Source organism: Cebus imitator, unplaced genomic scaffold (genome assembly GCF_001604975.1).
Source record: "Cebus imitator isolate Cc_AM_T3 unplaced genomic scaffold, Cebus_imitator-1.0 Scaffold385, whole genome shotgun sequence".
Lineage (NCBI taxonomy): Eukaryota > Metazoa > Chordata > Mammalia > Primates > Cebidae > Cebus > Cebus imitator.
Genome location: NW_016107700.1, coordinates 2,951,333 through 2,968,057, shown reverse-complemented (window position 1 = coordinate 2,968,057; position 16,725 = coordinate 2,951,333). Strand labels below are relative to the sequence as shown.

At 45.6% G+C, this 16,725-nt stretch overlaps 1 protein-coding gene across 2 annotated transcripts in view; it reads left to right on the top strand.

Annotated features, from left to right (window-relative positions):
• CDH5 (cadherin 5) overlaps positions 1-16,725 on the top strand; it is a 40,771-nt gene that overhangs the window by 18,120 nt on the left and 5,926 nt on the right. For both annotated transcript variants that reach the window (XM_037731170.1, XM_017508050.2), the window contains exons 3-10: positions 2,115-2,403; positions 3,807-3,923; positions 4,833-4,997; positions 5,880-6,067; positions 7,609-7,856; positions 12,173-12,315; positions 14,092-14,216; positions 14,554-14,659. In XM_037731170.1, the coding sequence (XP_037587098.1) occupies positions 2,115-2,403; positions 3,807-3,923; positions 4,833-4,997; positions 5,880-6,067; positions 7,609-7,856; positions 12,173-12,315; positions 14,092-14,216; positions 14,554-14,659 (1,381 nt within the window). The remainder of the gene's footprint in view (positions 1-2,114; positions 2,404-3,806; positions 3,924-4,832; positions 4,998-5,879; positions 6,068-7,608; positions 7,857-12,172; positions 12,316-14,091; positions 14,217-14,553; positions 14,660-16,725) is intronic.

Here is a 16,725-nt window from a genome sequence, read left to right as displayed (position 1 = left end):
GAAAAGAAAAAATGGAGGCTGGGCATGGTGGCTTACACCTGTAATCCCAGCACTTTGGGAGACTGAGGTGAGCAGATCACTTGAGGTCAGGAGTTTGAGACCAGCCTGGGCAACATGGTGAAACCTCCTAATAAAAATATAAAAATTAGCCAGGCGTGGTGGCGCACGCCTGTAATCCCAGCTACTCAGGAGGCTGAAGCAGAATAATCTCTTGAACCTGGGAGGTGGAGGTTGCAGTGAGCCAAGACTGCACCACTGCACTCCAGCCTGGGCAACAAAGTGAGACTATCTCAAAAACAAAACAAACAAAAAAAATGTCGCATTTCCTCAGCATGCCAGCCTCTGAGGCTGCAAACCAAGGTCCTAAGAGCCTCAATGGGATCTGTGCTGTCTGTACTACTAGGGGGGGTCTGGCACCTCCCAGGCACCAAGTTATATTTTTTAATTGAATAAAATTCTAATTTGGGGACATACTAACCTTCTATGAGAGTATGATTGTATATGCATAAATACTATTATCTTATATTCCTAATATTTTCTGTTTCTGTGATTCTTTAATTGGAATATTTAGCAATTCTAGCTTAAGATCCTCTAACTTGTGGCTCTATTATTAATAATTATTAACTATCATTTATTGAGAGCCCTTTTTGGTGTAAGATGCTTTACAAATGTTATTTTCCAAATCTAATTCCTTGGGACACAAACAGTACATGTCACACAGAAAAATGCTTTTGTGGTCTAAGTATGGAAAATCCTGAGTTACACAAAGTTCACTGGAGTTCATTTCTGTCGGGCTGTACATTGTAAATCTCCAAGAAGAGAACATTTTATGTACCATTTTCTGTATCGGGCCCAGGAGTGTGCTGACAAATGTTTGACAACTGGCTGTCCAGGGGAAAAGGTTCTAATTTGTAGCACTTGCCAATTTCCATGGTGTAAATACTCTGACCATGCCTAGTTTCAAGCTTTCAGTGTGATGTCATTGAAGGCCAAGACAAGATGGGAGAAGATATGCATGAGCACATCATTATTTAGCATTTCCATCATACAGATACCAACCTCAAAACATAATCAAAGGTAGCAAAATAATTAGGAAGGGATTAATTCTGAGAATTTGTTGTTTTTCATATGATTTCATTTTAAGTTTACATAATTTAATTTGTAATAATGGCTGTATTTAACAATCAGCTCACAAATATTCCTGAAATTGTAAGCTGGTTCTCGAAAGCCAGTGCCGGCACACCGCTGGCTGGAACCCCATCTTTGTGTGGGACAGCAAGAGTCCAGTGTTTCCCAGAACTGATTTTCAAAAGTGCTGTTCTACTCCTCAGAGCAAAGCAACATCAGAAGCAATATTATTTCCATTTTACAAATGAGGTAACTACAACTCAGAGAGGTTACATGACTTCTACGGGGCAAAAATATCCTTTGCCTTCCAATGGCACCAAGTATATTTTTCCACCCAAAAATGTTTTCTAATCACCTACTGTGTTCAGGCACCATTCTGGTGCATACTGGGGCTCTGCCAGCAGGTCACACCATGAGGACAACTCATTGGTGGCTAGTCAAAGGTTCTTTTTTTTTTGGCTTAAAAAATTTTTTTTTTGGGGGGGATACATGTGCATGTCTATTACCTGTATATTGCATACTGGTGGGAATTGGGCTTCTAGTGTACCCATTACTCAAATAGTGAACGTCATACCCAATAGGTCATTTGTCAACCCTCACTCTCATCCCCACCTCCCCTCTTTTGGAGTCCCCAGTGTCTATTATTTCCATCTTTATGGCCACATGTACCAATTGTTTAGCTCCCACTTATAAGTGAGAATATGCAGTACTGGATTTGTTGCTTCTGCGTTAGTTCACTTAGGATTATTGCCTGCAACTCTATCCATTTGCTGCAAAGGACATGATTTCATTCTTTTTTGTGGCTGCCAGAGGTTCTTGATAAAAACCTCAGTGCCACATTTAGGGCCCCTGGCCAGCACCACACACACCACATACACACATGCACACACATGCAGATGCACACTTGTGTGCACACACTCTCACTCACACAGTAACGTACAGCTGCCGCCACCCATTCCCAGCTCACATCACCTCTTCTCTTCTAGATCAAGTCGAGTGTGAATCGCAAGAATGCCAAGTACCTGCTCAGAGGAGAGTTTGTGGGCAAGGTCTTCCGGGTCGACGCAGAGACAGGAGATGTGTTCGCCATTGAGAGGCTGGACCGGGAGAACATCTCAGAGTACCACCTCACTGCTGTCATCGCGGACAAGGACACCGGCGAAAACCTGGAGACTCCTTCCAGCTTCACCATCAAAGTGCACGATGTGAACGACAACTGGCCTGTGTTCTCGCATCGATTGTTCAATGCGTCTGTGCCTGAGTCATCGGCTGTGGGTACGTTGCATGCCCACTCTATCCTCCTCCCTCCCTCATCCCCACCCAGGGGTACTTCTCACATCAGCCACTTCACTGCCTGGGGTAGGAATTCGGTGAGTTCAGGGCAGTGATTGTAATGCCTGTGTTGCCACTTTATATGATTTGAAAGAAACTCTAGTTCCTAACAAGCTCTGATCTGGCCACAGGCTGAGCTCTGACCCTAGTCATAGATCAAGCCCTGATCATAATCATGGATTGACCCCTGACTATAGTCATAAACTTGGCCCTGATCCTGATCCTGGACTGAACCCTGATCCTGATCCTGGACTGAACCCTGATCCTGATCATGGACTGAACCCTAAGCCTAGTCATAGACCAAGTCCTGATCCTGATCATGTACTGAGCCCTGACTATAGTCATAAACTTAGCCCTGATCCTGATCATGGACTGAGCCCTGATCCCAGTCATAAACTGACCCCTGATCCTGATCATGGACTGAACTCTGATCCTGATCATGGACAGAGCCCTGATCCTGATCATGGACTAAGCCCTGACCCTAGTCATAAACTTAGCCTTAATCCTGATCATTGAATGAGCCCTGATCCTAGTCATAGACTGAGCTCTGATTCTGATCCTGGACTCAGTCCTGCCCCTAGTCATAGACTGTGCTCTGATTTCGATTATGAACTCACCCATGGCCATCAGAGACACACACATATCTCACTGCTCTTTGGAACAAACTCCATGCACTGCCTCTGACTCTCAGGACTAGCACACCAAGAGTGTAGCCTTTGCAGATGAAGACTGCCATGGCCTGCCACCAAGGCAAAAGGAGTCATCTCTAGGGGCCATGCAGGAGTGGTGTGGGGGACAGAGCACTAGCCCCAAGGTGTATCACCAGCCTGGGCTCTGGGCTTAGGAGGTGACTACTCTATCTCCTTATACCCCCAGACTCCAGAGGGTGCCAGAAAAGAGCTTCCCTCCTCAGCCCCTCAGTCCAGAGTCTCCAGCCAGGGTGCTGGGACCAGTCCTTCTGGTTAAGTGTGGGATCCTGGCGTTCAAGGGGATGCAAGAAGTGCCACCACCCCTTTGGTGGCACCTTTCCAGGAGAGGGAGAAACAGCCCATTGCTCTCTCAGTTTCTCTCCCTGACCCCAACCCTCCGCCCCCTCCCTCATTTCCCCAGGAAGCACATAAATCACCTGATCTCCTTGACCCCTTCAAGTTTGACCTGGCTGGGTCCCCACTGCCACCAACACTTTGCTCCCATGCAGGCTCCTCAGAAAACAAAACAGCCTTTTCTTCCCAGGACCTGGGGGAGGTGAGGACAGAGCACAGCCTGAGCCCCATCTGCTCTCTTCTAGGAATGGGGTAGGGGCCTTGCAGTCACAAGTCAGCAACCCCATGATTCTCTCTCTGCAGGAACCTCAGTCACCTCTGTGACAGCAGTGGATGCAGACGACCCCACTGTGGCAGACCACGCCTCTGTCATGTACCAAATCCTGAAGGGGAAAGAGTATTTTGCCATCGATAATACTGGTCTGTGTGACTAACACTCCTGGACACTCACTGACTTGGAGGGACAAGGGGAGGTTGATACTCCAGGTGCATGTGCGAGGGGAAGTCTGAGAGGTGTCACTGGCCACCGCACCACACTGTGCCATGGAGGTAGTCAGTATCATGTGTAAAGACAAGGCAGCTGATCAAGAGGGAAGGAAGCAGGCAGGTGCCCAAGACATGGACTCAAGTCCAGGGAACAAAATCAGGATCTTGTTACCCAAGAAGTGACCAAGGGGCAGCAGAGAATGCTGGCTAGCTGCTCTGGGTGCAGGTTCCGACAGATCTGGTTTCCAAAGCCAGCTCTGCTACTCACCCCCTCCAGAGATCTTGGACAAATAGACGAACTTCTGCAGGCCTTAGGTCCCTTATCTAGGAAGTAGGAATGCTTATATTTATGTTGTATGGTAGCTGTGAAGTTTGAGTTAGATCATATATAGAGACAGCAAGGCCCATAGTAATTGCTCATGTGGTGACTTAAAAAACTGTAAGGACTGACTCTTGGGAGCAAGACAGAAGTCCAGTGGAACTGTCTTTCAGAGAGATGGAAAATACATAGCACAGATGCCACTGCTGTGCTACCGTGCACCAAGGCAGACATCGCTAATCTACCACAGAACTCTTTTGCTCTGAGCCTGGATATGACCTCATGGTCTTTGTCAACACAACGTTCCAGGTGATGAGGACCAATACTGAACCCAACCGTTGGGCCAGCTTTGGCCTCACAGTATAGCCATGGAGGTAGTGGGTTGTAGACTCATGGTTCTCAGCCCTGGTTGCACAGTGAAATCACCTGGGAAGCTCTTAAGTCAGGTTCTCTCTGAGTAGGCCTCAAGTATCAGTATTTTCTAGAAGCTGGTAACATGGCTCCTGCTGGGACTCTTTTTGCAGGCCTTATTGTCACAGCAACCAAAAACTTGGACCGAGAGAAGCAGGCCAGGTACGAGATCGTGGTGGAAGCACGAGATGCCCAGGGCCTCCGGGGGGAATCGGGCACGGCCACTGTGCTGGTCACTCTGCGAGACATCAATGACAACTTCCCCTACTTCACCCAGAGTGAGCCCCTCCTCTAGGGCCCTGGGAAGGGGGGCTGGGATACCCCAGACTCAGTGACTTGGGACTCTGTGGGAGGAGTTACGCATCCCTTTACCTTTCCCTCTATCCCAGGGTAGGCCTGATGTCCAAAGGAGTCCTTTGGGCACAGGGAGGGGCCCTGCTTCCATCCCAGTACTGCATTCCCAAGGCCATCCTGCTGCCTCCTGCCACAGTCCCCTCACAGGCCAGAAGGAAATCCCACTCCTTGCTGGAAGCCACCACTATGCCCGGTGTCCCACCATGAGACACGAGCAGTTTCACCCAAATCCCACCAGCTTAGGAAAATCAAAGCACTGAGACTCAGGTCCCAGCTAGAAAGTCCCACACATCAGTGAACCTGGGAGCAGCAAAGTTCTATATCCAGAGCCAGGGCTGATCTCTGACCCCACCTACGAAATGATCCTCCCCACAAAGAACATGTGATGAGAGCTTTTCCCACGCCCTGGGGCAGATGGCTCTGTCCACTTGCATCCCCAGTGCTGATGCTGTCATTTAGTCATTTAGCTGCCCTAGAGACAGGCCAGTTTTCCTGAAGTGGCTTCCTTGTGTATGGCATAAGCTCCCTGAAGGCAGGACTTGTCTCTTTGCCCATTGATAGGTCCCCTAGCAAAGTGCCTGGCATACAATAGGTGCTCCATAGATGTTTATTGGATGGAGGGATGGATGGAAGGACATACAGAAAGGGAAGACCCTTTTTACCTTGAGAATCCAGGGGTATTAAAATTTATGATTATTGCATTATGCCCATTTCTTGTATCAAAATATGTTAGAATAGCATAAAGAGACAATCGCCTTGTCTGTCTCATTAACCCAAGGCCCTTTGGGGTGCTCTGTTTGCATCAGCCAAGTATACATTTGCCGTGCCTGAAGACACTCGTGTGGGCACCTCCGTGGGCTCTCTGTTTGTTAAGGACCCAGATGAGCCCCAGAACCGGATGACCAAGTACAGCATCTTGCGGGGTGACTACCAGGATGCTTTCACCATTGAGACAAACCCCACCCACAACGAGGGCATCATCAAGCCCATGAAGGTTTGTAGGCCAAGGGCAACAATGTCAAACGTGGGGCTTGGGGCTTGTGGCACCCACAGGTCCTGCCTGGGGGTTGCTCCTGGGCCAGAGATCGTCAAAGGGCCATCAAAGCTCTGAGCTGCTCATGTGTTCGTGGAGACTATGATCCACTGTCTTAGACTGAGTTACTCAGGAAACAGATCTTAAGGCAAAGATTGGGTATAAATCATTTATCTGGGAGGTGATCCCAGGAAACCCCAGGAGCAATGACCCATTGGGGGACCAGTTTGGAACACATCTCAGAGTTGCAGCAGCTGAGGGTGAGGGAGCTGGGGTATTTATACACCCACTCTCTGTGGTGCTGACGGGGAGCTGCTCCTGGAGATGTTACCTCTCTGGTACTTTCTGGCCTTCCCTGTGTCCTGGCTAATAGAAAGCCATCAGCATGAAAAAAACAGGGAGTAATTGTGGGAACATGGATGACCACTGACACTGGATGGTGCTGACAGTCAAGAAAGCCAGATCAACTGAATCTGGAAGAAGAGGAAGAGGTCCTGTCAGGGGCATTAAAAAGTGCCTCTGGAATGGCCATGCAGAGGACTGCGAGTCCTGGGCCTGAGTCCTCCTCTGACCCAGCCCCATGCTGGGGCCTGGAAACACCAAGGAGAGGTAGACACAGCCTCCAGTGTCAGCAAAACCCTCAGCAAATAGGGAAGACATACACATGAACAAAAAAAGTACAGCCAGGTATGAGTGATACACAGCAGCTCCAAACAGGGAGCAATTACCTCTGCTGGGAGGGGTTTCTGAGAGAGCATCTGATTACCTTCTGTTTGGCTTCCCGAGGGATGAATAAGAGTTTTCTAGGCAGGCAAGGGCAGGAGAAGCATCTTGAGCAAAGGCATAAAGAAAAAGCATGTCCAGCCAGGCCCAGTTGTTCACGCCTATAATCCCAGCACTTTAGGAGGCTGAGGTAGGTGGATCACCTGAGGTCAGGAGTTTTAGACCAGCCTGGCCAACATGGTGAAACCCTGTCTTCACTAAAAATACAAAAATTAGCTGGGCATGGTGGCAGGTGCCTGTATCCCAGATGTTTGAGAGGCTGAGGCAGGAGAATCACTTGAACCAGGGAGGTGGAGGTTGCAGTGAGCCGAGATTGTGCCACTCCACTCCAGCCTGGGCAACCAGAGCAAGACCCTGCCTCAAAAATAAAGAAAAACCTGTCCTTAAGAACCTATGGGTAGACCCACTAGGGATGCCCTTAAAAGCAGGACCATAGCTGATCCACTGCATGTCCCTAACACTGGAAACAGGGCCAGGCACAGAGCCAGGGTTGTGGATGTGGCCATGAGGCCGCTGAGATGAAATGGGGAGCAGCTGAGGACACATACCAGGCCCAGCCGCTGTCTTGATAACCTCAGAAATATCATCTGTCAAGGCCATGGGTCCCTCATCTATAAAATGGGTGTCATCCTGGGACCTTGCAGGGCCGCTGTGTAGATCATGTGCCACACATGTGGTTGGCCAAGAGCAGGCGTTCCCCATTCTTTTTTCTTACACAGCCTCTGGATTATGAACACATCCAGCAATACAGCTTCATCGTTGAGGCCACAGACCCCACCATTGACCTCCGATACCTAAGCGTTCCTGCTGGAAACAGAGCCCAGGTCATCATCAATATCATAGATGTGGACGAGCCTCCAGTCTTCCAGCAGCATTCCTACCACTTCCAGCTGAAGGAAAACCAGAAGAAGCCTCTGATCGGCACAGTGCTGGCCAAGGACCCTGATGCGGCTAGGCACAACATTGGGTAAGGGGTGGGGGGGGGCTTGTCATTGAGGATGATAAGAACAATTATGGCTGGATGTTCCTATGCCTGCTGGTCTGAGACCAGGACCCAGAGAGAGGAACTGGCTTCTCCTGGCACTTGCAGGGAAAGTGACAGAAGCAAGACCAGAAGCCCAAGCTCTTGCACCTGGCAGCCTGGCATCTTGGCCTGCCCGGGGTCCCCCACCTAGCATGGTCCTGGGCATCCAGAGCTACCTGTCCTCTGTCCCACCTTGAAGGCTTGTACTATGCACCACAACTCCCACCAGTCCTATGCAGTAAGATCCGACAGTCAAGAGAGCAACCAATCAGATGACACACCAGAGGCCCCTTCACTAAAACTGTTTCCTTTTTTTTTTGAGATGGAGTCTCGCTCTGTCACCAGGCTGAAGTGCAGTGGTGTGATCTTGGCTCGCTGCAACCTCCCAGCTTCAAGTGATTCTCCTGCCTCAGTCTCCTGAGTAGCTGGGACTACAGGCATGTGCCAACATACCCAGCTAATTTTTGTATTTTTAATAGAGACAGGATTTCACCATGTTGGCCAGGATGGTCTTGATCTCTTGACCTTGTGATCCACCTGCCTCGGCCTCCCAAAGTGCTGGGATTACAGGTGTGAGCCACCACGCCAGGCCAAAACTGTTTTCTTAAATCTATCTCCCAAAATCCACAAAAATAAGAAGTGTTGGTTTCGTACAGTGAAACAACACAAAGATCTACCAAGAAAATATTGAGAACCCCCACTCTCAGATAACGCATGTTCATGGCCTGATCTGGTCCTATTGCTCCTTTCCTTTCACAACCACACAGACATGTGGATCTGTTCATGGTGGGTGTGTGGTTGTCTGTTTGCTTTTGGTGTTTGATTGTTTTTAAATTTTTTTTTGGATCATGCCATGCTCATTTCATCAATATTTACTCTTCTATTGTAACTAAATGTCTCTTTCCCAATCTTTGGAAAAAATGATATAGTTCTAACAAATACTTTTTAGAGCCACATAATATGCAATCGTAAGTATAAATTCAATTCAGCCTTATTTTATTGCAGATGGGTAGCCGATTTTGCCAGAATCATTTACTAAATATCATAAGTCAAAATTTTCCCACCTTTGTTAAATATTAAGTTCTGTGTATACCTGAATCTACTTCTGAATTCTCTGACCTTTCTATAGTTCTGTAGCAAAGCCATTCTGTTTTATTGTACTAGCTTGTATAAGTCCATTCTCCTATAAAGAAATAGTTGAGACTGGGTAATTCATAAAGAAAAAAGGTTTAATTGGCTCGTGTGTCCACTGGCTATACAGGAAGTGTAGTGGCTCCTGCTTCTTGGGAGGCGTCAGGAAACCTACAATCCTAGAGAAGCAGTCACGTCTTACACGGCTAGAACAGAAGTGGGAAGGGAGTTGTTACACAACTTTCAGCAATCTGAGCTCATGATAACTCATTCACTCACTATCAGGAGAACAGAACTTGGGGGTGGTGCTGACCTATTCATGAGCACTCCACCCCCATGATCTATCCCCCTCCCACCAGGCCCCACCTCCAACACTGGGGATTACTTTTGACATGAGACTCGGTGGGGACACAGACGCAAACCATATAGCTTTACACCAGACCTTAGATATACATAAAAGTCCTTCCCTCATTGCTTTTTTATTTGTTATAATTTTTTGTCCACCCTCAAACTTTAAAATTTTGTATCCAGGTTTTTTAAACATTAGAATTCTAATGTTTGTATATATTATAAACATTAGTGTTTATATATTAATTTTGGTATAGCTAATGTTTCAAGGATACTAAGTCTTCTTATTAAGGACAAAATGTGTTCTTCATTTTGGCCTCATCTCCTAAGTTTTAGGACTGCTTTTTTCATTGCCCTTATATTCTAAATAGCCTGTAATTATAATTCTTGTTTCTCCTTTGATCCAAGGGTTTATTTAAGAGATTGACTTGATTTCTTTATTTTCATTTATAAGTCATGGGTTTTTTTTTTTTTTTTTTTTTTTTTTTTTTTTTTTTTTTTTTTTTTTTTTTTTTTTTTTTTTTTGGTTTTGTTTTAGCTTGTTCTTTGATGTGATACAATTGTATTTGTGTCCACTTTTTCCTAGAATATCTAAGTTTTGACTTTATGTATTTTAATGTTTCTATTCAGTTAACAAAGGTTTGCAACTATTTTACCTTCATTATGGCTTGTAACTTTTATCCGAATGAAATTAGCCAATTTGTTCTGCTTAAATAATTTGCCTTTAATTGTGTTTCCTGATGTTACATTTGTTAGTTCTGTTTTCATGTTATTCATATTTGCCTAATGCAAATTTTCCAACCTTTACTTTTAACTTTTCCAGGTCATTTGGTATTATGGCTCTTGAAAACCAGAATGCATTTGGCTTTGCTTTTCAATCTAAATGGAAATGCTTTGTGTTTAACCTATTTACATTTTTCATCATAATTGACATGTTTGATCTTCTTTTATCTTGTTTTACATTTCCCATTTATCAAATTTAATGGCTTTTTTCTTTTTCCCCATCTTTGCTGTACAGTCTTTTTTTAATATTTTTTTCTTTTCAATATTTGAATGAGGTGCATCCATTTTTGTTTCTACCAGTGAGATTTACTGCTATCTGCAAAATTTAAAATGTTTTCTTGGACATATATTTTCTAGTTAAAACTATTACACACACACACACACACACACACACACACGTTGCTTTTGTATGATAAACAAATCAATAGTTTTGTTTTAATTTTTCCCATACCATGATTTTACTTTATATTAAACTGTTTAGTTAGATACAGTAAGTTTTCACACACACACAAAAAAAAATTCAGGACACAAATTTCTTAGTTCTTTGCCTTTTTTTTTTTTTTTTTTTTGGTCAGGTTCTTGCTCTGTCACCCAGACTGGAGTGCAGTGGCACAATCATAGTTCACTTAGCCTTGAACCTCTAGGCTCAAGCAACCCTCCCACCTCAGCCTCTGAGTATCTGGGACTACAGGCACACACCACCACATCAGGCTAATTTTTTTTTTCAAGACAGGGTCTTACTCTGTCACCTGGGCTGGTCTTGAGCTCCTGGCCTCAAGCAAACCTCCAGCTTCAGCCCCTCCCAAAGCACTCAAATTATAGGTATGAGGCACCATGCCCAACCTCACCTTCTAATAACACCTAAATGTGCTCATATAATCCTCAGATTGTAAACATTTCCCTTCCAAAATACTATCAATGTATTCTAGCATTTAATTTTGTGGGGGCATCTTTGGCATATATGATTTTTCTTTCTTCATAAGGAAATTCTCTCTGTCTGGACTCTTTTCAGTTTCTTCACATAGCCTTGAAATTCGTAAGTGTCATCAGGATATGCGTATGCCTAAATATTGTGTTGCTGTTGTTTTTAAATGATGCCTGATGTCAATGATGTCTTTCTTCAGGTCAGGAAAGTTTTCTTTTATTATGTTTTTTTGTTATTTCTTCTGTTCTGTTTGTTCTGGGATTATCCTCATTAAGAACACCTATTATTCCTGTATATATGAAACATGCACCTGGCGCGGTGGCTCATGCCTGTAATCTGAACACTTTGGGAGGCCGAGGCAGGTGGATCACCTGAGGTCAGGAGTTCAAGACCAGCCTGACCAACATGGAAAAACCCTGTCTCTACTAAAAATACAAAATTAGCCAGGCAAGACAGCCCATGCCAGTAATCCCAGCTACTCAGGAGGCTGAAGCAGAATTGCTTGAACCCGGGAGGCGGATGTTGCAGTGAGCTGAGATCATGCCATTGCACTCCGGCATGGACAACAAGAGCGAAACTCCATCTCGAAAAAAAAAAAAGAAAAGAAAAAGGAACATATATATTTATCTTGCCATAGATTTTTCCTGATTTTCAAAATAACTTTTTAAAATTTTACTTCAAAGTTAATTTCTTTGTAATTACTTCATATCTCTTCCAGCTCTTTTTGTATTTCTTCCTGGCTCTTACCCAATGATCTTTTTATTAATCACAAAAACAAGTCCCAGCTATGGTGTGATGTCACCTGCTCAGCTTTGAAAGTGCATCTGATGGTCTCAGGTACCAACTTCAGTCCAGTGATGGCAACATCACTAAGATCAAAGACATTATCTTGCTATCCTGAGTCCCTCTGTGTAGTTCCACTCTTGTCAGGTGGCAGAGTACAATGAGCAGTGAGAGAGGGGCATGGAGTGGGATGCGGAGGATAGATGTGGAAGGGCCTTGTCCATCACGCTGAGGGGTGTAGACCAAGCAAAGAACAACAGAAAGCCATGAAACTCTCTCCCCTGGGCAGATACTCCATCCGCAGGACCAGTGACAAAGGCCAATTCTTCCGAGTCACAAAAAAGGGGGACATTTACAATGAGAAAGAACTGGACAGAGAAGTCTACCCCTGGTATAACCTGACTGTGGAGGCCAAAGAACTGGATTCCACTGGTGAGTGGCCCCATCTGCCAGGGCACTTGGGTTCTTTTCCTTTTCCCTCTTTCTTCCAAAATCAGCATAATCAATCATTTGGGGTCTCTAGGGGTATTAGAAGTGCTTGCTGAAGCACCCATTGGTTGGGATGCTATAGAGCTTCCATGCCCAAGTGTGGTCCTTGAACCAGCAGTATCAACATCCCCTGAGACCTTGTTGGAAGTGCATCTCGGCCTCACCCCCACACTGAATCAGAATCTCATGCATGTCACAGTTTGAGAAGCACTGTCACGAAACAGGCTGTGTAGATGTCTCTGTGATGAGAATCACCCAAGTCACCGATCAAGCATAAAGCTCTACTCCACCCTGCAGCTTCTGGTCCAGGGAGCCAGACAGGTGCTCTTAACAAGCGTTCCATGATTCCTAGTATCATGGCTGTTTGGGAACTGTTCCTTCAGAGGCTGTTTATGTACCAGTTCACAGGTAGAATTCAAAATGGGAAGCAGCTTCCAACTTTGAGATTGTGAGGTTCTCCAGAAATTGTGTAATTTTTGCCAGAGGGAGGGGCAAGAGTTGGAGTTTTGCATCCTTTATCTATGTGAGAAAATCACAATCACCCTCCAGGAGAACTATGAATACTCCCAGGAGCCCACTAGGGCCCAGGGAGGGAGTGACTTGGCCAAGGACCCCTGGTGCCTGCTGGGCCCACCCAGACTCTCTTCTTCCAACACGGCAGCTGCCCCCAACTGTAATGGACTCCTGCATGTTTTGCCAGATCAGTCCCCTCCATATAATCCCATTCATAGAATCTTTAAATTTAAATCGTTTAAAATATGGAAAATACAGAAAAGGAGAAGAAAATACTCTTCCCACCAATGCCACCATGCAGAGACAATTACTATTAGCACATTCATGTATTTTTATGGTCTTTTCTATACATGTTTTTTATGTAAGTGAGATTGTAATATTTGTATCTTATATTCCACATTTTTATTTCACCTTATTCCAGAACCATTTTCTCATGGTAATTGGTAATAAGTTTTTTTTAAGAGAGAGATGGTATCTTACACTGTTGCCCAGGGTGAAGTGCAGTGGCATGATCACAGCTCACTGTAGCCTCTAATTCCTGAGTTCAAATGATCATCCCACCTCAGCCTCCTGAGTAATTGGGACTATAGGTGTGTGCCACCTCGCCCAGCTAATGACTTAATTTTTTGTAGAGATGGGGTCTCACCATGTTGCCCAGTCTTGTCTCCAACTCTGAGCCTCAAGTAATCCTCCCTTCTGGGCCTCCCAAAGTGTGGGATCACAGGCACTGGGCCTTAAAAATTTTTTTGATTATTTTTTTAAGATGTAATTTACATGGGCATTATCAATAGCCATACGTTTAATCCGTGCCCAGTGGCCTAATTTACTGATCCAATCTCACTTAGGTTGTTTACCTTTTCGATTATTTTACAATTAATTTATTATATCTTATGTATTTAATCAAATAATTAAATTTTTAATTTTAGGAATTTAATTACAATATTTTTAATGCACTTAGGTGGTTTACATTTTTGACGCTCATAATCAAAGTAATACCTCAGTAAACCTTATGGATAAAGATTTAACACCTCCCCCGACGAAACTCCTTTCATCTAAAACATCATCCCCGACCTCTGTTCCATAGCCTCCTCCTGCAAAAAGTGGCTTCCACAGGGCAGCCCTCCTGGACTACCCATCCACACAGCTTCTACCCTCCAGGGTCAGCATCAGCTGAGCCCATCATGGTGACTGTCTTCTCCCCTGCAGGGACCCCCACGGGCAAAGAATCCATTGTGCAAGTCCATATTGAAGTTTTAGATGAGAATGATAATGCCCCGGAGTTTGCCGAGCCCTACCAGCCCAAAGTGTGTGAGAACGCTGCTCATGGCCAGGTGAGTCTGGTTCAGGTGGGAGGGGAAGACAGTGCCACCCTGGGCAGGCTGAGGAGCAGAACTGCTCAACAGAGTCAGCGGAAGTTCCCCTGTACAACAGCCTTGAGGAAAATAACATTATACCCATTTTATAGATGGAGAAAGTGAGGCTCAGAGAGGACGTCTGGGGAGTAGATTGGCAGGGCAGGGGAGTGGAAAGACTGGCTTTATAAAGCACTAAGTAGGCGAGTGTTACAGGTGGGAAACCGCCATGGTCAGGTCTAAACCCAAAGGCTCCATCACTGAACCTCAGACTACCCACCACCATCACTGATATCCCCTGTCTTTCACACTCCAGCTGGTCCTGCAGATCTCCGCAATAGACAAGGACATAACACCACAAAACGTGAAGTTCAAATTCGCTCTGAAAACTGAGACCAACTTTACCCTCACGGATAATCACGGTAGGTATCAAAGTAATCGGTTCAGCCGAGTATGATGGCCCATGCCTATAGTCCCAGCTACTCAGGAGGCTGAGGCAGGAGGCTCACTTGAGGCCAGGAGTTTGAGGCTGCAGTGAGCTATGATCACATGACTGCACTCCAGCCTGGGCAACAGAGCGAAACCCTGTCTCCAAAAAAACAACAAATGCCATCAGTTGGCTCTAACAGGGTTGGGGTGAGGTTATTTGAGTCTTGAGGCACCAAGGTCAAAGGTCAGACAAACAAATTGATGGCAGGCCTCCACTGGGGTTTTCAAGTCATCAGATGTTTTGTACAATTCCTGCCACATACCTTGTACGATTGATCTGTGCAATGGTCAGAACCACTCCAACCAAACTCCCAAGTCCACATTGCCTGTAATTCACCCATAAGATGCTCAGGCCAGCGAGGAGTACAGAACAGATGTGGGGGTGCAGGCAGTCAGCTCAGTTCAAAATTAGCCAAGGAGCCCCCCCCCCCACTGGAGTCTCTGTACATCAGGAAAACTGCAAATTAACATGGAACTTTGAGGTCACTTTCAAAGAGTCAAAACTGGAAATGTGAAGTCCGAAATCTCAAAGATACAGTGAGCTTTGTTTTCATTCAGATGCAATGACTACTTACGATTAGCAGGGTGGCCCATGTGATGTCATTAGCAGCCAATCAGAGCTTCTGACTGGTGCTGACTTGAGTGATGATGCTGAGTTGACTTCATTCCAGCTACAAGTAGGCAAGCTTCCATGGCCTCTGCAATTTCCTCAGAAAAATAGACAAGATTCCCCTTGAGTTTAAATACAGTGATCCTTCACCAGCCCAGGACGGAATTCCTGCCTGTCCCTAACAGGCAAATCTCTGATGGATGCAGATGACTGCATTGCTACCTTTGAGGAAGGTTGGGGAGTGGGGTCCCTGAGAGTTTGGGGAAGACTGGAGGGATCAGCCTGTGGGACGGAGAAGGTGGCCCAGATGTGTTGACAGTCTATGACAGACCATTCAACAGCCAGTTGTCATTAGAAGTAAATAATGTGGGCTGGGCACGGTGGCTCACACCTATAATCCCAGCACTTTGGGAGGCCGAGGTGGGCAGATCACAAGCTCAAGAGATCGAGACCATCCTGGCCAACGTGGTGAAACCCCGTTTCTCCTAAAAATACAAAAATTAGCTGGGCGTGGTGTTGGTAGCCTGTAATTCCAGCTACTGGGAAGGTTGAGGCAGGAGAATTGCTTGATCCCAGGAGGCAGAGGTTGCAGTGAGCCGAGATCATGTCACTGCACTCTAGCCTAGTGACAGCAAGACTCCATCTCAAAAAAAAAAAAAAAGAAGTAAATAATGTGGCAAAACTGTCACCCCATCCCCAATGTCCACCTCAGTCCCATCTCAGAGTAGGGATCTGCAATGCGGTAGAAAGATTCAGTGCCACCCCAAAGACACCCATATACAATAGGAAGCAAGTCTGTTCGTGTCAAATTCATTTATATCATGAACATCCTGCATGTCCTAATCTCTAATTTCTCCCATAAGTGTCAATGACATATAGTTTATTTTGAATTATAATAGACTTAATGCTGTAATGTAATTGGCTTTCATTTGAAATCTAAACAATGGCTTCCTGGGCTTTCTGGCCAAGTGCGTGGAGCCCGTGTAGCTAAGGAAATCCTGGAGAAGGGGGGCCCTGGATCCTTCTCTGATGGTTGACATTACAACCTCCTGGGACCCTGCCAGAGGCAGATTATCTGGCCTCTGCTCAGAACCACTGAATAAAAAGTGTGTGAGGGTATGGGTCTGAAAATCAGCATGTTTTAAAAGCTCCCTGGGGGATTCTTAGGTACAGGAAACCACTGATTGGATCTGGAAAGGTGGGCTGGGCCAATATTTGGACAAAAGCATTTCCCAGTTCCAAACTGCCCAGGAAACCCGCAATTCTATATGTAATCATTTTCTCTGCGCCCAAGGAACATGCCCATTGTTTTTACCGTGTTCAACAATGTAACAGTGGATTTTCAGAGATAGCAAAAGTTGCCTTAGAAGTTAGCCTAATGCTAAAATA